A 25018-nucleotide genomic window follows, 5' to 3' on the forward strand; every position below is an offset into this window, starting at 1 on the left:
CAAGGGGCTTTATAAATGCTGGCTGGACATAGCTGGAGCTGTGCTACAGGTTAGAGGAAAAATGATTTCCATGTTGCAGAAATGCTGCTTGCAATATTAAGGTCACACCGTCCTAACATGATCCTACCGCAGAGATGAATACAGATTCTGATGCATTTTATTGTGCTATGTCGTCCTCAATTAACTGAAGGCGATTTGCCCCAGGGCCTGCCGATTCATCTGTTCGTTGGAGCTCACACCGAATTAACGTACAACAAAATCGAAAGATTCTTCCACGACAAACAGCTTGCTCATTCATCTGTTGTTTCGTTGTGGTGCTGTTCTCATTACTGCATTTGATTTAATTTGTACGTGTGCTAGTCTTGAAAAAAATAGTCGTACCCTTGCTTTGGAGCAGGAAAGGTCAATAAAGCAAATAGCTGCTGCCTTTTGGGGCAATCAAAATACACCATGTAAGATAAATTTTGAATGGCTTGCAGATGCTGCACGTTAGGGAGCTAAAAAGGTTTTAATCCTTATTTAGAACTTTGTGTGTGGGGTGGGGTTTTTTTATAATTAATTTGCACAACCATCTTGTGTAAAGAATTCCTTACCATACGTGAGCATTTTCCCTTTCGCTCTCCACACATCCCCCAATATTAAAAGAATAATCATGTCAGGTCTATCTTCTAAGGAGCACTGTTTGCTAAAAAGAAGAGTTAATCAGATCATTAACTTGAGCAGTGATCACATTAAGTGGGATCTTATAAGCACCTAGGAGGAACTATTGAGCTGCCACACTGGATTAAAAACTGAAATTGTATTACTAGTTTCTGTTCCAGTTCATGCAGAAATAACCTTATTTACTATGCAATTTTAAAAATACTTTGAGTTAATAATATGACATTCAAAAATTCTCAACAGTTGTGTTTAAACTGCTAAGACAAACATTTTCTTTTCTGCTAGCTTCCTAAGTTTAGCACTGTGAACTGGAAAGATGTTAAGTACAGTAGATCAAAGGATGGAACTTCCCTATAAATTCTTTGTTTTTAGCAGAAAGTACAATCTTATTTAGGTAATGAAAATCACTGATAACTAAGGTTCTCTCTTAATTAGTTTGTGACTAATTTCTGACAATATAAAGATCAGTGTGGAAAAAATAAAATTTCCATTAAATATGCTGCATCTATTTAGCCAATAATGCTTCTCCATTTTACAACATGATGTGACACCAGTTAATGATAGTGTTTCTGTCACCTACACACTGCTCCGTGGGGAAGCCTGTCGGTACACTTCTCTAAGTTCCCCAGCATCTGCCTTCACCAGCTACAACAGTCATAAAAGGGGAGGGTAGGGAAGTAACAAATAGTAAGAAGGAAGACATAATATTCATAAGCGTGTTTAGGGTTGCTCGCTAAGCCAAGATAATCCCTTAATAAATCAGACAAATACAAAAAGATTTTAAAGGCCTGTTTCAGGACATGCCATTTCAGAATGCCTTAACACCCCACATTTCTTAACGGTCTTTTAAAAAGGTCAAGTTGGGAAATCATGCAAATTTATCCATATAGTTAGTTAGTACACAAAGATATATGACAGAGAGAAAGTCTGTGTTTGTTGCTATTAGTACTATTCTTGTAGTTAGGATGGTCCAAATATTTATTTAGCAACAGTCCTTATGTGGTAGCACAGGTAACCACCTGGCTCAATGCCTTGTTCTCAATTACTAGTACTTAACTCTGCAAGCTTCTAAATATCCTTTTCCCTCACTGAGATCAAGAATAAACTCTCTCCTCGGTAGAGAGGAACATGCATATTTATGCTATTTTGTACCAGTTCTGTGGAGTCCTTCAAATACTGGGCCCCTCACTACAGGAAAGACATGGAGGTGCTGGAGCGTGTCCAGAGAAGGGCAACCAAGCTGGTGAGGGGCCTGGAGCACAAGTCTTACGAGGAGCGGCTGAGGGAACTGGGGCTGTTTAGTCTGGAGAAGAGGAGGCTGAGGGGAGACCTTATTGCTCTCTACAACTGCCTGAAAGGAGGTGGTAGTGAGGGGGGTGCTGGTCTGTTGTCCCAAGTAAGAGGGGATAGGATGAGAGGAAATGGCCTCAGGTTGCACCAGAGGAGGTTTAGGTTGGATATTAGGGAAAATTTCTTTACTGAGAGGGTAGTCAGGCATTGGAACAGGCTGCCCAGGGAAGTTGTGGAGTCACCATCCCTGGAGGTGTTCAAAACACGCGTAGACAAGGCACTTCAGGACATGGTTTAGTGGGCATGGTTGACGGTTGGACTCGGTGATCTTAAAGGTCTTTTCCAACCTAAACGATTCTATGATTCTATGATACTAAGATCACTGACTCTAATTTTCATGGCAATAAGGATGCAATTTTAACTTATATAAACAAACGATACAAACCATACAAAATGGAATTTATTGAATTCATACTGTACAACAAGGAATATAAGGACTTCTGCTTTACAGACATATTTTAAATTCTTTTTAGGTATTTTAGTTTTAAAACTTCACATTCAGTAAGAAAGTATACTATCAAAAACCAAGCTTGAAGACCAGTTAGGAAGTACTCTTTCTCTGCATTACTTGACAGATTGTCACACAGAAATATTTAAAAACACTTTTTTTTCTCCACAAAAGTCAGAAAAAATCCTTTAAAATTTTCATTAATATTAAATGGAGGCTTACTTGCTCATATACGAGACAAATGTTTCAAAGTTGTCATACTGGCAGTATTCTGCCATTCCTGTAATCTCTCATGTATGTAGTTGCAATGTGTTTTAGCTGCATTTTAGTAACTGATATGTTTTATGATGATAGAAACTAATTGGGACTCTTAAACCTCTCCTGCTACTGAAAGTAATACAGGCTTTGCCACAGGAATGCATTAACTATAGTTAGACTACTTTGATCTAGCATTTTCAAAAAGATGTATCGGACGTTCTCTCTGGCTAACTGTTCTTACATAATAAAAACATCGTCAGAGCATAGCAAAATGCTGTTTTAACTGTTTGATGAGCTGTTGTGTATCAACATGACCTGGAAATGCTTCTTCTGACTTCTGAGCAGCTGTGTAACTCCTCTGAAGATCTCCAACCTGTAAGAAACACACAAACTAATTTTGTAAATCCAAGCACTGCAGTATTTGCATTGTGTATTCTTTGCAGTACATTTCTGATGCTTACAAATGTTTAAACATAGCTGGTCCTGAGAGCGAACAAATAAAACAAGAGTCAGTATGGAGGCTTTTGAACTCAGGGTTATGTGCCACTTACAACAAGGGATGAGAATAAAAAGACAGAAATGTGATTTTAATGGGAGCGATGCTTCAAGACAGTAACTTTATGTCCCATTCCACCTGACTTCTTGGAGAATGGACAACAAGGTACACCATGCCCAGTGCTTGAAATGAGGAGGAATAAGAAATGGAAGATTTGTTTTTAAATTCCATAGAAGTGCTGTTGTATATTCAGGCAAAACACTACCAATCAGGCCTCTGCAAAAGCCTCCCCTCCATGTGATTTCCTGCTTCCTCACAGAGAGGCACAACAGTCTTGGAGAGCTGATGTTGCTCCTCTGCTGCTTTTAGAATTATGTTTCCACATTGTTCCCTACTTAGGGAACTTTATTTTTTCCTAAATAGCCATCATTTTTTGGAAGGAGGAAGTGTACATCTTCTCAAAGTGGTTCAGCAAAGAACCACCCAAATGTTTGGGAACACATGTAGTAAAAGTGATAGCTCCTGGGTGAAAAGGAAGAAGCTACGGAAAGTGTCAGTAGGAGGCCTCTGTTGCCTGTGCATCAGCTAACACAGAGCTTCAGTGCAGCAAGAATTCTCTGAAGGGGAAGAATCCAGGGTCCTGGCCAGAAAAGCTATGTTTTGTAAACCATGGCCTTACAAACCAAATCTAAGGACTGCATTATCACCCTGCATCAACAGTTAGCTGATCTGGCCATCTGTCTTCTCCCACAACCTATGCACGTTCTTTGTGCAAAAGCTACGTAACAAGACATTTGCAGACTAGGATTTACTCCTTAATCAGTAAGTACAGATTGTAATTATTCAAAACCATCTTATGTTTCACAATGGAGAGGATACGCTTACAAATTAATGGGTTGTTCTCTCCTTGACACATGTACTTTAGTATCTGTAGGAGTTGAGCTGCCCACACAACACAGACTCATAACAGAATCTTGAAGGTGTAGGCACAAGCAAAGGAGCAATTTTTCTTGTGAAAAATGTAAGGATGTACAAGTTTCTCCTTATTAACAGGAATGTTGGACACACTATTAATTCAGTGTCTGAGACATTCCATATGAAAGAAATCATGAACACACAAAATTCAAAGGTTGTAAAACTGAAGAACAGACTTTCCTTTTGAGTTCAGTAAGATCATGGGATGAATAATTACTGATATATCATGATACCATTTCACTTCACATTCTGAAAAAGCCAACGACTGTAAAGACTGTAGATGTAATTGTTAATGGATTGTTCATCTTCTGGGCATTTGGAAAATTACAAAGTTACTTTATAGCTAGTTGGCCTCACTTATTCTCAAAAGCAAACATTTGAGTAACTACTTTTACACACAAAACTTCCGGGTTTTAAAATGAAAATGTAACTTTCATTTTCCTTGAGTTTATGTACTCTGTATTCTTCTGTCTCACCTATTTGGAATTCTCAGTAATAATAATAAAAACCCAACTGCCCCACCAAGGCTCAATTTTTAGATTACAAGAACAGGATAGTGTATTACCTTCTCTGAAAGTATTGCAAAATTGAAATGGGGCTCATACATATGAGGTGCTAAAGATGAAGCAGTCTGCAGCAAAGCTCTTGCCTATGTAGAGAAAGAAAAAAAAAACCTGAAATCTGAGAGGGAAGGAGAATAACAAGAATCTAATGCAATTTTCATCATTCTTAAAAGAAATCATCCTGTGTTTTCTTTACTAGGCCTTTACTAAGAAAGCCATCTTCAACTATGCATGATTTACACCAATAGTACATTTACGCATAATACAGTTTAATAGCATTGAAATAAATAAGACTCTTGGCTGAGTCAGAAAAAACATGTTGGAACTTATTCAATTAAGCAATTCAGTTCTAAACACTGAACATAATATATTAATTTTTTAAAAAAAGTATTTAAAGTCCCACCCCACTGTATTTATCATCTGTTGTCTCTGACAGCACTGTCTTAAGCATCCCTGAAAACCTAAATTTCATCATAAAAATGACAGTTTTCATACTCAGAAATTGTAATAAAATTAACTGGTTTTTCTGACTACTAAATAGTAGCATTAAAACCTAATGAAAAATTAAGCATCACAGTGTGCATTTTCATGCTGTAAATCCAACACAAAATTAAGCTCAACTTGTGAATGCTTTTACTAAAAAATAGAGAACTTCAGGGGAAAAAACCTGATCTTTTAAAAAAAAGTATCTGTAAACTGTTTGGGAAGTTATTTACAAGTCTTTCTATCATATTGTAGCTCTTGATGTATATATGAATCAATCAAAATAGGCTTGCTCCCATAAGGATTAAAACAAGCTCACAGTAGTTCAAACTGTCCAACATATAATAATTAATTATATATTAATTAATTTAATATTAATTTTCCCTGCATGTGTATAAAAAATGAATGCATTTAATCCACTGGGCATGTCAACCATACATCTAAGCACTATACAACTCAGTATACTCACATTAGATAACCACCAAGCTTACTGATGCAAAAGTTATTTATCAAGAACCTGCTGCTTTGGGACAAAACTCTAAAGCAATCTTCTTGTTGAAAAAATCTTTTAAGAGCTGACCTGATTGCTGTCTTCTGCCACCCAGCAAAAGTATATTATCCACATTTATAAACTGAATATATAGTCGAAGTTTTAATGTAAGTGATGATTACAGAGTGATGGGTTTTGTTTTGGGTATCAATTTAGAAAAAGTTCTCAAAAACTGCAAAGCCACTGTAAACCTTGTTTGTATTTGGTGAACCATTTGGATATGCCTAAGAATTAGCAGTTGAATGGGAGATGGCATGACAACGTGGAGGTTACACTGAAACACCTGTAAAAGTTATCTATGTTTTCTGCCTGTAATAGTGAGCCAGATGTTCAAACAATGCCTCCACCTCAGAGAAATGACACATATCTTAAGTACCAAAGGGCCAAAGGAAACATTCTGGTTAGGCTGAGATGCAACACCAACCTGCTCAACGTGACCTTTTCGCATTTCCAGCACAGCCAAGTTGTTGTAAGCTTCCGCATAGTCGTTATTGTTGACTAATGTTAGCCTGAAACACTGATAAGCCAGATTCAGGTCTCCTATCCCCTAAAAGCAAGATTGTATTTTAATTTGTGAAAAGACTGGAAACAACATGCATCTGTTTTGTTGTCTGGAGTATCTTTTCACCCATAGGTACTACCATGGAATACAAATTATAATAAAAACATGCTGATCAGAACCATATGTGCTTTCTTCCCAGACCCTCTCATTTGCTTCTTATTCTTCCTCCGGACAGAATCATTTCTCTCCAACACACACTTCCATGCTCCAAGTGATATTCACTTCATCTAACTTAACTCTTAGATAACTAAAGTGTCATCTAAAGACTACGCTATCTGCTACCATCTATGGTAGGGCAAGAAAAACAGAGATGTCTCCAGAGAGGAAGTCATCTTGCCTTTCTGTCTCTACACAGATTTTAAAAAAAATCACATATAAGCCTAGTTTTTAGAAGATAAATATTAAGGGAGGTGAATTTCTTCGTATGGAGCAGCTGGCTACTCTTTAGTATTACAACCAACACTGATACAGCACCAGGTTAAACATTAAAAGTGACAAATGCTGAAAAATATACGCACATCAGGTCAAATTTCAATGTTTTAAGCAGTATAAATTATGTGTTTATCCAGTTGCAGTACAATCAAGATAAACAGCTGAGTTTCTGACCTAAGTTAAATCATAATCAGCATTTGAAGACAACTCATATTAGAAAGCTGTCAAAAACTTTATTCAGTAACCTTATTCTGGGCACGCAGCTAAACAGAAATCTAACACAACTTCTACAAGAACATCTGAAAAAATGGCCAATGAATGCAAATTAGTGTAAAAATTTAACAAACTTTATCACACAATTACACAATATTTCTATAGCTGCCTATAAGACAGAGGAACATGCCTTCTCAACTATGACATACATAGTGCTGTAGTGTCTGCTACAAGCTGCTGAGTATGTTATTTTTATGACAGCAGACTTGATCTAATGCTCCATGTAACACAAATAACAGCTCAGAGAAAAAAATCTTGAATTCAGTTTTTTCATCAGATTAGCTTGTATTGCAGCAAAGGCCTTTAAGGGCTGGTATATGTTGCAATTTTTTTAGAAAGAAGGGAAGGTTAAACACGATGGTGAGGGAGCATCTTTTAGCAGGAGTAAGCCACATTATGTGAAGATGTACAGAACTTTTTTCTTTTGCCTCTTCCTCTCTACTGAAGTGCAAATAAACCTTTAATCTGTACTGCACTTTATCCTGTACACTATCAGGTTTCATATTTCAACGTAGGGCAATGACTCCTTCCTAGTTATTCTTTTTCCAGTTTTTGTAGAATTATATTTATTCAGAAAGGTTGTTAATATTTTTCATACCACAGCCACGTGTCCCAAGTTGTACCACACATCTGCTGTCTCCTCCTGATTTTCAGCCAAAAACAGTGCACGTTCAAACGAAGATAGTGTCATATCATATTGCTGAGCATAGAAGCAACAGAGGCCAAGATTGTTAAAAAGTTGGCAGTTATAAACACCCATCTGCAGGAGCCGTCTAGATTGAAAGAAAATATTTAATTATTTTTTTTAAGATTAATTTCAAATAAGAGTTCTATTCTAAATTACAAAGTTCTCTCCTCCTTTCTCCCTATTCTGAGAGGGTATAATAATCAAGTGTTATAGTCTTACACTTGGTTAAGTTTTCATGAACAGCAGTGCAGGACAGTTTTGATTAGTAGAATCAAAGCTGTGCAAAACAGTCTTCATGTAAATTAGATAACTTCTGTCTTTTTGACTGTGCCACATGATCTGACTTTACTGTAAGACAGAGCTGTATGCAGCCTTTCTCCATTTCCTCTTTCCAATCCCTCAACCTCAATCAAGCTGTAATTTGTTGCAGTTACTTTTAATGACTCTTCAGACTTCAATTTTTTGCTTGATTCCTGCCCTTCAGCACTGCTACAATCACTACTAGTACATCTAGTGTGTGAAACTACATTAATCCTACATTTGAAGCATAACTCAGATTTTGATTCAAATTTATGTTTTTTCCTGCATCTTTTAGAATGGAGATGTTTTATAAAAATTATGTTTATCAATATTTATATGAGAAACAGATATGCTAAGAGGGACAGGGGAAAAGAGGGCTGTTGTCTGCGGCATGACTGTGAGTTTCTGAACCTGAAGCATAAAAGAGCTCAGGTCTAACCAAAATGAGATGGTAGTGCTTATATTGACTTAACGTGCTCTTAGGTTTAAGAACATGAATAAGGCTCCTTTGCATTCTGACTGTATTGAAATAAAAAGCAAGCAGCATCATTTAACACTATCTTTTTATTGCTTTCAGTAAAACATGGGGGAACCCCAGCCCATGTTCAAGTAAGGGTTTTTGTGGTCAGAACTGCTTGTGACTTCAGGTGGAGTTTTTCAAAGACTACTCTTTTTCAAAGGGCTAAATAGGAAGTCCATGTGTCTTCTGAATGCAACTGAAGTTGAGAGTAAGGTCCAGTGTTCTCAGACTGCCTCATGCTGTGAAAGATCATTTCTTGTTTATTAATCAAATAATAACTGTTTTGATAATCTTTGTTGATGCTTTTACATACTCCGCATGTAATGGTGACAAGTTTTTAAGAGAGACATGTAATTATCACTGGCCAAGAAGACACGTTAAGTTGGTATGCTGATTTTGTGGTGATATTTGTCCAAACGCTCAATCATTCTCTCATGGCAATCTCCTAATGTTCTTTTTTTGCTATTGGCATTACAAAAGTCAACCTTTTATATTACCCTCCCACACATTCAGTTCCCCCTCCCTCCCCACAAGTGTAGATACCTATAAAATCGCAGAGCTATCTCGGGCTGGTCTGAATAAAAATGGTTACTGCCAATGCATGCAATGGCTTCCACATGAGTGTTGTCTTGTTTTAAGACCTCTTTATAGTACTCTGCAGCTGAGGAGATATTGTTCATTTCCTATACAATTGGAAAAATTCAGATTAATTCAACTTTTTATCACCAATTTTTATCACAAAACTTATTAAAATGTCAATCTACTGAGTGCTTTATCTATGCCCTGTACAGTACTTAACTGAGATTAATTATGTATGCTCTTACAGTTCTCTGATCACACAATGCAATATCACTGATTAGCATCTTCACAAGCGACACACACATCCACAAAAAGAAGGCACATTAATTTATCATCACTCGCTGTACCTCTCATTAACTCTATGCCATAGCTACTGTCCTGGTTTCAGCTGGAATAAACTTAATTTTCTTCTTAGTAGTTAGTATAGTGCTGTGTTTTGGATTTAGGATGAGAATAATGTTGATAACACACTGTTTTAGTTGATGCTAAGCAGTGTTTATACTAAGTCAAGGGCTTTTCAGCTTTTCATACTGCCCTGCCAGCAGAGTCTGGGAGTGCACAAGAAACTGGGAGGGGATACAGCAAGGACAGCTGACCCAAACGAGCCAAAGGGATATTCCATACCATATTACGTCACGCCCAGTACATTAACTGGGGGGAGTTGGCCGGGGGGCACCATGGCTCAGGGATTGGCTGGGCATCGGTGAGTGGGTGGTGAGCAATTGTATTGTGCATCCCTTGTTTTGTATATTTTATTATTAGTAGTAGTAGTAGTAGCAGCATTTTCCCTTCCTTTTCTGTCCTATTAAGCTGTCTTTATCTCAGCCTATGAGTTTCACTTTTTCTTTTCATGATTCTCTCCCCCATCCCACTGGGGGCCAGGGGAGTGAGCAAGCGGCTGTGTGGTGCTTAGCTGCTGGCTGGGGTTAAAGCATTAGAGCTATAAAAAGAGATTTATTTGGTTTTTATTTTTTAGAAAAAAAGAGATTGGTCAGAAGCTTAGCATGTGCAATGGGCATTTGCTACTTTTTGCACAATGCCTTGTGATCCACAGTACTGTGCAGTCAGTTTCCCAGTATGGTAACACACAGTACTTATTTCCCCAGTCAATGTCTCAATTATTTTCAATACTTTGTAAGTCAACTCATTAATTGCTCTGAACACAAATGAGAATATAATTGCATATGAAGAATTATTACATGCCTTTGAAAACAGGAGTCATGGATTTATTACCAAAACTTATACTAGCTAGGATATGCCAGTTAGGAGAACTATATTGTATAAAAATATATGCTTGGATGTATGCTTCTTGGAAAATGAATTAGGGCGAACTCATTGCTGTAAACAACATCACACTGTTTCTGAGGAGTGCAAGTCACCAGAGGACTCTACCCCATATCAGAAGAAAAAAATTAAAAGATCAAAACACATTTCTTTGTTTAGAGAGGAGTAATTTCTACCTGTGTGCTGTAGACACACTGTACTCTCAACATGACTAAATAATAACCTTTTATTTAACCTCAGTAGCATAGAATCATAGAATCATAGAATCATTTAGGTTGGAAAAGACCTTCAAGATCATCGAGTCCAACCATTAACCATGCCCACTAAACCATGTCCAGAAGTACCCTGTATTTAGCTATGAAAAAATGTATTTCCTGTGATTAAAGGAAATGGTACAAAAGCAGTCCCTTTAAAAATAATGGGTTTTTTTAAACCAAAAAAGGTCTACAACTCTTCCTGCTGTCAAAAGGTAGTGACAGAGAAGAAAAGCTCTGATTAAGATGCCTGATGCATATATTCAACTTATGAGTCTATGTAATGAGAACCGCCCTGTGCTGCAGTAAAAATCTTTGCTAATGGAGCTATAATCCTGTACCCAGGTGTCAGTGCAAAACTAGATCCTGTCAACTATATTCTGCTCTTTAATAATTCCTTAAAGGGTTATGCAATGTTATATATGGTTCTGCAAAATAATATCCATATTAAAAACTGTTTAACAATTCAGAAAGAAAAGCCTCCAAAAATTATGCAGCTGTTTTCTTCCTTGCTGAAGGACAAAAAGGATTTAATATGAAAATGGATTACTGCTTAGGGGTTAGATGAGAATGATGAGAACAGGAAAGAATGCCAAGTATGAATGTAGACAAAAAAAAAATAAATTCATGACTTTAAATCATCTGTTCTGGAATAGCATCATTACCAACTTTCAGTGAAAAACAATATTAAGTCCACTGTTTGACATGAAAATATACACTTTTAAAATACAAAATACATGGTTACCAAGGTAAAATGACACTATTTAAAACTAATCCTACTTAAAATAACATCTAATTCCTAGACTAAGAAACATTCACATTCCAACTGTTCTCACTGGCTTAAGAAACTAACAGTAACACATAGTGCTAATAAAGACAACATTGACGAGTAGACTATTTTGCTGTTTAATCCTGCTAGCAGGCTGCTGGTGACTTGAGCAGTTTTAGTACGATGAAACATAGAAACTAGACCTAGCTACAGGGAAAACACCTGGACCACTTGCCCTAACGTGGACTTGCTTCTGTGTGTCAAGGGGAAATAGGATCTCACTAGTGTGATTAACCATTTAAACAAATAAGCCTGCAAGGCTCCCCTGATATTACTTTTGTATATTTGTGTAATGTTACCTGTTTTGCAGTAGTGGTACTAAAAATCAGCCTAGTTAATTTTTTATGACCTTACAGTTCTATTCAACTATTGGCTCTTTTTTCTTGCTCAGGCAGCTGACCTTGGCCACAGTAAGGATTGCATTGTGGGTGCATACCTCATAGATTCTGGCAATTCCACAAATAAGAGTCACTTCTCCAGGAAATCGATCTAACCCTTGCTTGAACACATTCAAAGCTGTTACAGGCTGATCCAAGCGCAAATACACCTAAGCAAATAAAAAGGGTATATAAATGTCAAATGTCTGACTTTTGTACTTGTACTGCTGTTTAACAAGGGAGATAAATAAAAGGGATGACACCTCCCTTTATGCAGTAAACCATTAGCTGAGATAGTGAATAACACTGGGAAAATAATGGAGTGAATACTGAATAAATCTCTGTAATGAAGATAAAATAGGCTAATTAAGATAATTAAATTTGCATGCATATCATCTAGACATTATTAATTCATCTGGACATTACTGATAAACCAAAAAAGTATCTTGTTATTTATTATCATATCAAAATATACTTTGACACTGAGGTGAAGGTATCACCTTGAATATTTTCCTGTTTAATATATTTTTTATAACCTATGTTTAGGCTTGAAAGAACTGGATCTTCAGGTTGACAGTGCTGGAATACCAAAACATTTTACTTAGTCAAATAAGACTGCACTGCACAGAGCAGTGACACTTCCAAATTTCCTTACTGCTCTGTCAACCTCCCCCGTCACAAACAATAAAATCCCATAACAGAAAGAGCGTGGTTTGGTGTCTGCAATTTTGGCTTCTGTGTTGATTATGACAATGTGTGATGTGGATAACGTTGTGTGAGAATTGGATAGAGGACATCACCGTGTTGATAAAGACCACCTCTGCAGCTGTCTGAGAGTACAACTGTAAAGCCCTCCTGTTGTGGGTATGGTAAATACAGCTACAGCAAAGGAAAAAACCCTGCACACCTACTTTGGGAAACCAGATGGCTAGAGTGATTAATCTGTCTCCCACTGAGTGGAAAAGTGTTTTGAGTGCTCCTGTTATGAGAAATATTACATTGAATAGTGCTTATACTTGATATGACTAAAAAAGGGAAAGAATCTGTGACTGGCATATTGACACAAACATTTTGTGATGCAATGTAAGAAAAGTATCAATGTTAACTGAACACCTGAGAAACTTCCGAACACATTTCCTGCTTCTGCCCTTGAGCTTCATGGACTTTTGAGTGCCAACAATCAAAATACTAGTTAAAGTCATAAGTTCTTTATTTGCATCCCTATAGATACATACTGCTGTAGACATTTGCAAAGAATTCTTTCCTGTGACCACTCAAGTGACGTTCTTAATTGTCAAAGAGCTGTTGACTGTGAGTACCTTCCTAGTAAAGGGACTGCCATTTCAAGTTGATCTCTGGCAAAAAGAAAAATCTTTTTTTCAGTCATTTTGCTAATGTCACTTACATTTCCTGTATTAAGCTAGAAAACTAATTCCTTCTTGTGAAAAGCAATAAAAGAGCAAGGGATTTGGGTTTTTTGGGGGGTGTGGTACTTGGTAGACTAGGACTGCACTAATGACGCCATCAGTGTATATGCTTTAAATCAACAATTTATTCCTAATGCACTCTATCTGAGCATGTTGCTGTATCTAAAACAGACTTCAAGTCATTTGCTATAGTTTTTCATTTATAAACCATGGAGCAGTTTCTGATGAATTTTATGTCTACATTAAATTTTAAACTTTAAATAATTGTCTCCGTTGTGACTGTCAAGCTCCGTATTTTCTTCTAGCAACAGTTCTCTACAACTAAATTACTCTGTAATGAGTTTCAGTGGAAAGTACACAGATGAAAGAGAGGACATGATAGCTGGTTATAACTTAATTAAGAAGAACCTTGGCTGGTTGTTTCACTCCTAAGTATCACCTATGTGAGTGACTTGTATAATTTATTCTGAATATGTGTAGTCACTGCACACTGCCATACCTGCAAATAATTTCATACTTTGTTTGAACTGAGATAAAATTTCAATTAGCTGTTTTTTTGTTTTGTTTGCCTGCTTGTTTTTTGACCTGATCTAGCTATGAAGCACAGCTATCTTCATATTCTTAGGATAAAAAAATGTAAAAAAATCGAGGATGGGAAACTCCACTAGATCTGCTCCTTTTTTATCTTGTTATGTTTGTTTATGAAGTATGTTTTCTAAGTGTTATGACTCAGGTCTGCTCTATTGCTTCATCTGGAGGTTCACTCCAAAGATGCATTCACTACAGATCCTCTGTGCAAATATTATGCTAAGGCAACACAGCCACAGTATTCTACTATGTAATTCCCATATCCAGTGGCACATCACACTGTCCAACATCTCTGCAGACTGTAGAGCTGCTGTCCAGATGAGTGGCAAAAGAAATTAAAAGATAGGCAGGACAGCTTCCACCTACTCGCAGCCGCTTTGGGGAGACCTGCTCTTTAAGAGTACTACAGCTATAGTCATTAAGTTTTAGATGCTAAATGCAGAATGGCTCCATTTTCTTTTTGTTATCTCTCTTATCTCAGGTAAAAATATCCCATTTCCAGCTCTTCTGGGTCTTGAAATACTTTTTAACTTCTCAGCAGCCCTGACTTCTTTAAAGACTTTTTATTTTTGTTTTCTTTTGGTCTTTTATCTTTTCATAAATTACATTTCAAGGGAGAGTTAGCCTTCAGGAAAATATTTTTAAAAACCCAGATAGCTGTTGTAATAATGAATATAAACAGAAAACTAATTGGTACCATAGTATTGGTCTGTTTGCACAGAACTTGATGCAATCCTATTATTTTTTTGTAATGGCTGCTTAAGTCAAGTCTTATCTTTTCAGTACTGTCAGATTGAGCTATATTTCAGTGCCCTACTCTATTGCCTGTCCACCCACAGCCACTAAATCATGTTGTGTGATGCTTTATACTTGAGTGAGCTGGTCTATGGAGTGGGAGGTGGAAGTTCAAATGTAGCTCCTTGAGCTAGTTGTGATGGGGGGGAGGGGGAAGCGGGGCAGATGCATATCTCCCATAACGAATCACTGTTTGTTAATCCAATTACTCTGCCAATTTAGTCACTCTGTGTAGCTTGTGTTTTGCAGAATGGCTCCCGGTAGTGACAGAAATATAAAATTACTACGCTTAATTGAGTAAACTAACTCCAACTGCTGTATTGAGGACAAGTCTCCAGATAGCAGTGATGATCATTTAAATACAAAGCATAAATTGCTCAACAAATGTAAAGGTAAAGCAAGTATCATAATATGAACATCTGAATTATCCACTAGCAGCGATGACTTTTGGATAGGCCTGTGACAACTGGCTTAAAGGGAGCTGACAAAGAGCAATGGATTTCATCTCTTTCTAGGACAAGAGGAAGAAAAATGCAGTTTTAGTTTCTCACAAGCCACCTTTTCTTGAATGTCTTGGAAAATGTTTAGAACCTGATGTGTACCCTGGTAAACAAGTAATTCTGAGGCTTAGCTTGCCACTTGTTCTTTTAAAGCTTTTAATGCCTTTATTTTGACAGAACATTCTCTGTTTCAAGGTCTCTGATTGCATCCTTTAAGCTCACTTTGTTCTGATTTTGCTTGTTAAACTAGGATTTTGAGCTTCACTCTTCACTTACCGATTTATTGCATTAGTTTCCTAGGAGACCATATATAGCTACATTGTTCTTCATACTGGAACTCCAATAATTCTTTAGCTATATAATCCCCACTGGAGTTTAGAGCAAAGAATACAGTATCGTAGGAGATTATTTTTTTTGTGTGTGTAAAATCTGGAAGCTCCAAAATCTTTTTGTAAACTGTAGGCTTCAATTTCAACTGTTAGCATGTATTGCCTCAGGTCTATATGGAGATCACACACTATTAAACTTAAGGGTGTATCAAGCTCAATACTCAGCTATTCTGGTGTATGGACCTCTCAGGGATAGTCTGGAATCTCACTTCATTCTTAAACAAGCAAATCTACGACTTACCTTTGCCAAATACAAGATTGTATCAACCATGTCCTGTTGCTTGAGAGCTGACTTAAATTGTTTTTCGGCTTCACGATATAATCCTAACCTAAAGAGACAACAGAGAGATATAGAAGGTTTTTGGTTTGGTTTGGTTTTTTTTAAAAAACTTATTAAATAATGAAGCAGTGCACACTACACCAAACATGAACTGCCCAAAAGCATACTTCAAGGTCATATATTTGTGTGCATGCTAACAAACCCCATGCTGTTAAATATATTAACGTTACACAGACAACTATTCAAAATGATGAAAAAGGCAAATTAATGAAATTTGGCCCCCTTCTGTACATGCAGTCTTCTGGTGCTAATTGAATAATGATGTACTCATTTTCATAGGACTCCTTCCAGCTCTTTGTAAAGAATGGACAGTAGAAAATGAGCAATTAAAGGCATGTCTCAACCTCTACTAACATGGTTTTGGAGGAGAATTTCCTCACTCATGGCAAAGATCGTGTAGATACTCTCCACTGTACAGTTTAGGGAATGCTTAATATCTATAAAACACTTTCTCCTAGCCTTGTATAGGAAATGGTGAAACTTCTGTTGCTGATACTAAAAATCTTTAACTCTGTGTTGAAAACATTCTGTATTGTAAATGGCACCACAGTTTAACACCATCTAAGCAGATCACTTGGGAGGAGGCAGTATACGGCGCATGAATCTCACAGAAGTCTATTTCATCTCAAAAGTATTCGTTTTGCCGTATTACTGTAGAATATTTTGTAGTAATCTATAAATGCTATATAGACTACAAAATTAAAAGGACTGTACTGTTTCAACAACAGCAAAAAGGTACTTTCTCATATGCAAATTGCCTTTTCTTTCCTTCAATCAAATAGCACATATACTTGGTGAAGAAACACAAACCACAGCCAAAACAAGCCAGCCAAAACAAAGAAACACAGCCGAAGGGGACATAAGGTGGATCCTGGAAGTACAGGTGCTGCTTGGATGCTTTAGTCTCTATAACACTATTCACAAAATCCTGAAAGTAATGAATGACCTCTAAGCCTATGCATTGGGTTTGTGTGGCAAGGTTTTGGTAGCTGGAGGGGCTACAGAGGTGGCTTCTGTGAGAAGCTGCTGGAAGCTTCCCCCATGTCCAACAGAGCCAATGCCAGCCGGCTCCAAGACGGACCCGCCGCTGGCCAAGGCCGAGCCCATCAGTGACGGTGGTAGCACCTCTGGGATAGCAGATTTAAGAAGGGAAAAAAAACCCCGTGCGGCAGCAATTGCAGCTGAAGAGAGGGGTAAGAACATGTAAGAGAAACAACCCTGCAGACCCCAAGGTCAGTGAAGAAGGAGGGGGAGGAGGTGCTCCAGGCACCGGAGCAGAGATTCCCCTGCAGCCCGTGGGGAAGACCATGGTGAGGCAGGCTGTCCCCCTGCAGCCCAGGGAGGTCCACAGTGGAGCAGATCTCCACCTGCAGCCCAGGGAGGACCCCACGCAGGAGCAGGTGGGTGCCCGAAGGAGGCTGTGACCCCCTGGGAAGCCCGCGCTGGAGCAGGCTCCTGGCAGGACTTGTGGACCCGTGGAGACAGGAGCCCACACTAGAGCAGGTTTTCTGGCAGGACTTGTGACCCCGTGGGGGACCCACGCTGGAGCAGGCTGTGCCTGAAGGACTGCAGCCTGCGGAAAGGACCCATGTTGGAGCAGCTTGTGAAGAACTGCAGCCCGCGGGAAGGACTCATGCTGGAGCAGTCTGTGGAGAACTGTCTCCCATGGGAGGGACCCCATGCTGGAGCAGGGGAAGAGTGAGGAGTCCTCCCCCCGAGGAGGAAGCGAGTGGCAGAGAATGTGTGATGAACTGACCGCAACCCCCACTCCCCGTCCCCCTGCGATGCTGGTGGGGAAGAGGTAGAGAATTTGGGAGAGAAGTTGAGCCCGGGAAGGAGGGAGGGGTGGGGGTAAGCTGTTTTAAGAATTAGTTTTATTTCTCATTACCCTACTCTGATTTGATTGGTAATAAATTGAATTAATTTTCCCCAAGTCGAGTCTGTTTTTCCTATGACGGTAATTGGTTGAGTGATCTCTTCCTGTCTTTATCTCGACCCACGATCCTTTCATTGTATTTTCTCCCCCCTGTCCAGCTGACGAGGGGAGTGATAGAGGGGCTTTGGTGGGCACCTGGCATCCAGCCAGGGTCAAGCCACCACAGCTCAAAAAAAAAATAATCAATCTAATCTTCTAAAGAATGTCAAATAAAGATTAATGATAGTGAAGAATTTCATTCGTTTGGGCATCTAAAAAGAAGCAATAGTTTCAAGCCAAGACACAACATGGGATTTAAAGGGCCAACTGCTTTGTGTTATCAGCCTGTTCATACAAGAATTGCTTATAGAATTGTAAAGACTGCAGATGATGCTTCATTTTTTTTAACAACCAATATGGTATCTATATGTTTTACATTCATGGGACAAACACATTGTAAAGAATGAAAGGGGGAGCTGCCTCAGTACTTATTTGAATTATGGGAAGCAGAGTTGTATCAGGAGGCATTTCACCCAATTTGGTAGAACTGGCTGTTACCATCATGGCTAGATCCTCAGCAATGACTCTAAACTGCTTGCAACAAGCTCTCCTCCCCTCTGTTGCCACTCTTTCCTCAGTGGGGCATATCACTGTACAGTGTCAGGGTATTCCTAAGTCATTTGTATCAGATGCTTGGGTACAGGATGCCAGCCCTGAGGCCTTGGCATCTTTGGAACTGGCACTTCTTGGGCAATGTTCCTCTGGCAGAAAGTGTCTAACATGAATATTTCAATTTTTATTATTTCATCAGACTGAAGCCCTCATTGACAGTTAATGTCTCAAACTAATATTGTAATACTCATTTTGTGTGGTCTGTTTTAACAATAGTTCTTTGCATTTATTTACTGACTTTTCAAACAATGATGTTGAAACTCATTAACAAAGGTGAAGATGCAACTAATTCAGTTACTTAAAGGTACTCAATGTTGATGCCTTTACCTCAAGCAGTTGAACATAATCTCCTTGTATATTAAAGGAGATTTAACTGTAAGCACAGCGCTCTCCAACTAAATACTTACTGAACTATTTCTCAGTGTTCAGCATTGCACAATACACCCAGCAGTTCAGGTCCTGCACTCATATTCACTGATCACAGAAGAAAGGAACAATGGCTTACCTATAGTAGCACTTCCCAATTTGGACTTTCCACCACCAGTCCTTGAATTGTGCGTGCTCGGTAGCAAGGGCTGCCAAATCTAGAGCCTTCCAAAACAAACCCATCATCTTAACATTAATACCTTCAATGGTTAGACAAAGAAAAAGATCACAAAGTGAACAATGTAAAGGTTTTTGTAAAGAGAAAATTTTGAACAAAAAGTCCTGGTAAACTTGAGGTGGGGGGGCTGCTTCATGTTTACTGTCTTTATAGCTTAGTGCATAGAGGAGCTGAAAGGATAATTTGTCCCTATAAGAACATGTAATCCAAGTAGCTTCTAGTAATTCACAGAGAAAATATAAAATTAATTTGATCAGAGTCCTGAAGTGCTGCTTCAGAATATATAGAATATTTGTGTAAGCTGACACACTTTTTCCAAGCTTCCCATCCTTGTTCACTAAAAGTTGTTAAAACCAAGTAAAAATATACTAAACTAAAGAAATCAGTTCAGCCAGTTTAAAATACTGGAGAAATTGTCATCTCATTGCTAGTATCAGGCTGCCTCTGCTTCTAGGAACTCTCAGATGTCTACATTAAGAAATACTTCTTCCTTTAAAGAGTCTATGATGTAAATAATTATTTTATGACAGATAGGAAAAATAGATAAATATTCTTCAATAGCTATTGAAGAGGGTGGAGGTCTAAAATCTCTTTTATCTGGTATATTGGAAAAGTAGGTACGCTAATCAATGTGCTACCATCAGCCACCACAGACAGAATCTACCGCTTTTCATGTTTTAGTTATAGTTTCAACATTTCTGTTAGAACACATAGATGTATGTTCTGCACCAAAATCTACCAAAGAAACAATTGTTAGTGTTCCTTTTCTTAAAGTTCCATTTTGTCCCAGAACATATCAAAGCCATGCTACATCTGTTACTTATATTTTAGGGATATCATCAGAAGTAGTCTAAAAAGCTTTATCAAAGTATTTTTATAAAAAAGAGCTGACCTTTTTTTGTTTTCATGAACACTTTGCAGACCACAGAAATCAGAAACTAGCTATCTACTAGGAACAATATGGAAAAGTCTGTGTGGTAGCCACTCAGTAGCAGAGGAACCAATAATTTCCAGGAAAAAAATAATCTCAACACTTGAAATATTAGAAAGAGCCTAATTTACTGACACCTTCCTCTGGGTTTGATTCCTATTCTTCCTGCTAGCAAAAGGAGGCTGCAAGTAATCAATGGCTGTAGATTTGACATAGCACGGCAAAGCCAGTGGAGCTATGACAACTTAGATAAATTGCTCTCTTTTGGCTCTGTGAGAATGAATAATTTGTTTTCTCTAGCAGTTCAGGCTAAGGAGTTGCATTGATGCTGTCCTCAAAGAGAAAGAGACAGTTGTCATTCCCTGCCTCTATGACAGGAGAGAGGAAAGCTTACAACTCTGAAGTCACTATTTCTTCTAGTTAGGTGGAATCCTTGAAGTCCTCTGATGGCAGCTCTTATCTTGGTTGCCCTTTGTTTCTTAATGGCTTTGCAAATTGCACAACAGGGCCTCTGGATGCTACAGCTATAATAGGGAAGAAGCTTGCTTCATGACAGAAATTATCCGTTTCCCTTCCAGACAAATACTTTCTTTCATCTGAAGGTATATAAGCAACTTTGTCCCAGTACTGGGAAAATTTGGGAAAGTAGTTGATGCTAAAACATCGGTTACATTTGTTGCATTTACAAATGTATAAACAATGCGTGGGTCTGTCAAATACCACACCTGCTTCTAATGCAGCATGAGCAGCCACTTAAAATGAGTAAGGATCATACTGCAAGTAACGTGCTTCAGAGAGCTTTCCTTAGAGTGCTCTGATGACAAGTATTCAAGAAGAAGGACTGAATTTCAGAAAACGATTCCTTCTGCACCTACACATTCAGCTTTCTTTCTGGTACCCTAATTATTTCTGATAACTATTTTATGCAAGGCTAACAATTCTGGCTGCTATTGGACAGTGGGAACTAAGACTGCTTCAGGCTTAGTAAACACTAACATCAGCAGTTTATCTGTTGGTGCAGATCCTGAACTCTTACTGGGATCTTATTACCAACATGAAGAAACAAAGCATGACTTCATTTTGAAGTTTCTTCCTGAAATTAAGTCCTGTTTTTATACTTTCCTGTTAAGGAAGTAGGAAAAGAATGGGAAAATCCTGTTTCTGACACTTTACAAGTGATCACAAAAACTTTAATCCAAAAATACCACAAATTTTATCAATATTTCTAAAAAGTGTTTGCCTGAAAAGGCTTTGTGCATGTCAATGTCAGCTTTTTGCACGCTAGTAGTTAGACTTTCTGCTGGTATTACAACAAAATCTTTTGACAATGTGGCCTTTGAAATGTTAGTAAATTAATTAAAATAGACTTTTAAAAGTCAAAGCCTTCACCTTGCCAACAGCTAGCATATTTCAATTTCAGTTTGCTGCAATTTTTTTTTTAATTGCACAGTTTAGGTACAAATCAATGTTCAATCTGCACAGCATATTAATTTAAAACCAATCTATAACAGAAGTAGTAAGTGTTATGCCTATCCTGCACCCCTGTGAATTGCTGAATGCTTGTGCAGTTGTTTTAATAACTAGAAGGGAAAAACAGCACGGATTGTGGACTGGCAGATATTGGTATGTCCTTTTAAGGATTTTTGCTTCTAATGTACGTATCAGAAAAAAACCCACACTGATTGTCCCAAAAGTTTTAATAAACTTTAGGATATAACTCATCATCTGGAAATGCTGATCAGCTGAAATTGTTACTCTATAGAGCACTTAGCACAGTTACTCATGTATGCAGGAGTCCATTCCAGTAACAGTTTTAGCCCTGGGAAGCCTTTCAGAACAAATTTATTTTACTCTCAGTTCTTATATTTGTGCAAATAAAAATAATAAAACCCCCTAATACTTAGTGGGTTTTCTGTTTAAAAAAAAACAAAAAAAGCTTCTTCTTAAAGAATGAATCAGAGCTGTTTTTAAATGAAAAAGAATGTAGATTCTTTAATTGCAACTGTACTTACTATGATTCTGAGATTCATTTTTTTACCATTACTTTCCTTAGCTAAACTATTATAACTAAGACTTCCAAATTGTTTACCAGCTGTAACTCAGTATAAAACAGCTGTAGGGTTGTAGTAATTTTCTATTGTATTGCAAAATTAAATTGGTAAATGTACATTTGTTTGAAACTTAGTAATTTCATACATAGTATTGTACGCACCAAGAAATTAGATAGATGGAAATGATAGCAAGCGTCTGCTGCTTCTTTCACCTACTGTTGAATGGCAGTTATTCTCCTTATTTGTAGACAAATCAACACAGGATAGTCTACAAAACAGCTGAGTAAATGACATTAGCCACAGTCAGTTTAACACAATTTCTTTTGGTGAGTGTCTTCTGGATTTCTAGTTTGTAAATCTAACATAATTCCATTATAAACAGATTTCTATCAGAGAGTACAAACTTCAGAGTATTAGGAAGAACTAAGGAAATATCAGAGGTCATGACTTCTGGCCCAAAGGATATATTGTACACTCATTGTTCTTCCTCAGGACAAAGTGTCTTGTCATCACTACCCACCTGTGAATAATGGCAGAATACAGTCTCACAGTCTACTGCTGAAAAAAGTAGCAGCTGAACTATTTCTGGACAAGTCTTTTAAACTGCCCTGCTCTTACAGCATTTAGCCCATAAAATGGCTTTTAGAAATAGCTCAAGGGGTACAGAAAGTCATTTATTAAGTATATGTGTTCAAAAGGAAACAAGTCAAGAACAATAATGGATAGGGTAATAGTAATTTCTTCAGAGAAGTGTTTAATTTTTCATTAAATAAGATGAAAGACTTTTGAATACATTTTCAAGTGCTGAAAAAGCTCAGTGTTTCTCTCTTCTTGCATCCCCACAATTCTGATAATTGATGGATTACAGATGTATTTACTTTTAATTTGAACTGAGTTCCTAGCATTATTTGTCTAGTTGAAAGCATATGGATTCATGATATTTCTCAACTGAAATTGCTGAAGCTTTTTTTTCTTTCTTTCTATATACTGGCTGAATACTAAACAGAAGATAAATAATAGAACTGCTTTTGCTTCTTAAATAATAATGCAGCTGAGAGCAGTACAGACTGTTCCAGATCAGCACAGCTACAATGGAAGGATAAAGTCACTACTACTTTTGTGTTTTATTTGCAAAACTGCAGGAACTGGTCTTCCAATTCTACCCATGCAGAAAGTCCACAAGTAGAGGCTTTTCAGCCTATACAGTCACAAACTTAAGCCGATTTCCCAGGCTTCCAAGCCTTCTTTCATCTCATCTCATGCAGAAAAGTGTTTCGGGGGGGGGGGTTTAAGAATGTGCAACATCACACAGTAGCAGGTAATACAAAGATGCAAGAGATGTCAGTGAATGTTCTAATGGGTGATCAAACAAGAGCCAGATCAACTTTTAAACAGTTAACATATGTGCTGATTGTCTGCTGAATCCTAAGCAACCAAATTACTTTCAGGGAGAAGCAAGAAAATTAATTAGTAAAATGCCATTGGTAGGAGAGGTGAATAAACAGTGATGCAGCCAAGTTTAAGCAGAAGTATTTCTTTTTTTGTTTAATGCAGATGAGGTTCAAAAGGAAGGGAGGACAGTTTGGAGAATAGAATTATATTGAAAATGGTGTAGAAAGCACAGAATAAAAGAGGAATGAAAGCAAACGAGAGAAAGCAATCTGAACAGTTTAAAAAAAAAAATCTCTTCAGAGATACACATTACATTATAAAGGTACCTTGTACTGCGAAGTGTGACACATTTTTTTTTCCTACAAGATGCTGTCATTAACCAAACATATTGAGCTCTCTCTCATTACACAATAAACAGTGATGACTAAGCTGACACTTCTTTGCTTACAGGTATTTATTCAAGTGGCTAGAGTGCATTAAAAGCCATGGGCAAAACTTTTCCTGCAAGACAGTGATTTGGGATTGTCAGCAAGGATTTCAAAATACATGCAGTACAGTGTAAAAACATCTTATGATTTTTTTCTGGAGTGTTTGTAAAATTCGTTGCATTATATGAAATTATTTGTCTAGCCTAAAGATCCTGCATGTCCTTAAAGTGTAGGTCACAGGCACACAGATGTGTGGCATCTTATCAAGTGACCGTTTTATTCTTAGTGCACTGAGTTCTCAGTAACAAACAACATAAATTATAATTATTAGTGGCATAAAACCCAGACACTTTCTTCATATTCAGTATCAGAATATGTAAATGTTAATTGCTATTTCTCTCTGACATTTCTGAAACTTGCACTTACTGTTTCAAGCATATTTTGGATTAATAGTGCATTGCAATTCAATCCTCTTAAAAGAATGCTATGCAAAAAATTGACAGTGTCCAACTATAATCATTTGATACTAGATTAAAAAGCTTCGCGTAGCAGTAGATTTGGAAATGGTTCTGATCTATGTCAACAACAAAAAAATACTTTTTTCTGTGTTATTAACTGGAGAGTTTAACTTCAGAACTAATCACACACCAGTTAGTAGTATTGCAGAAAATTCAATAACTAGTCAGTATGCATTATTGACACAAACAGTTCTTTCAAACAAACTTCAAGCAGAAGTTTTGATTCCATTTCAACTGGGTGCATATATCTAACATAGTAATGAAATATTTTGACACTTTACTCATTGAATAAATTAATTATTTTCCTGAATGAACTGCCAAAAAAGTTCTGCAACCATTATCTATTTCTGAAAGTTTAAACAATAGGTACCCAAAATTGATCTTATCCATTCAGAGCAGTAACATATGAAGAACCACAGAAGAAAGATTTTGGATAGGATAAGAGGGAAACTGTACAATTACGAAAACTTTTGGAGAATAAATGTTATAGACAGTCATATGGACAATATAATCTTTCTCTTGAGGCCACAAAATACCTCAGCACTATGGAATTAAATTTCTAGAAAAAGTGTCCAAAGTCCTATTGG

The 25018-nt window shown here is 37.4% G+C and overlaps 1 protein-coding gene across 1 annotated transcript in view; it reads right to left on the minus strand.

Moving 5' to 3' along the window:
- Positions 1-2392: 2392 nt before the first annotated feature.
- The window catches only part of TTC8 (tetratricopeptide repeat domain 8), a 45765-nt gene continuing 23139 nt past the window's right edge, over positions 2393-25018 (minus strand). Inside the window, exons 8-15 of the mRNA XM_075031077.1 lie at positions 19013-19098; positions 15822-15909; positions 11941-12051; positions 9102-9241; positions 7649-7823; positions 6208-6330; positions 4753-4836; positions 2393-3089 (exon numbers count right to left, since the gene is read on the minus strand). Of these exons, the coding sequence (XP_074887178.1) occupies positions 2973-3089; positions 4753-4836; positions 6208-6330; positions 7649-7823; positions 9102-9241; positions 11941-12051; positions 15822-15909; positions 19013-19098 (924 nt within the window). The 3' untranslated portion in view covers positions 2393-2972. The remainder of the gene's footprint in view (positions 3090-4752; positions 4837-6207; positions 6331-7648; positions 7824-9101; positions 9242-11940; positions 12052-15821; positions 15910-19012; positions 19099-25018) is intronic.

Source organism: Buteo buteo, chromosome 6 (assembly GCF_964188355.1).
Source record: "Buteo buteo chromosome 6, bButBut1.hap1.1, whole genome shotgun sequence".
Taxonomy (NCBI): Eukaryota; Metazoa; Chordata; class Aves; order Accipitriformes; family Accipitridae; genus Buteo; species Buteo buteo.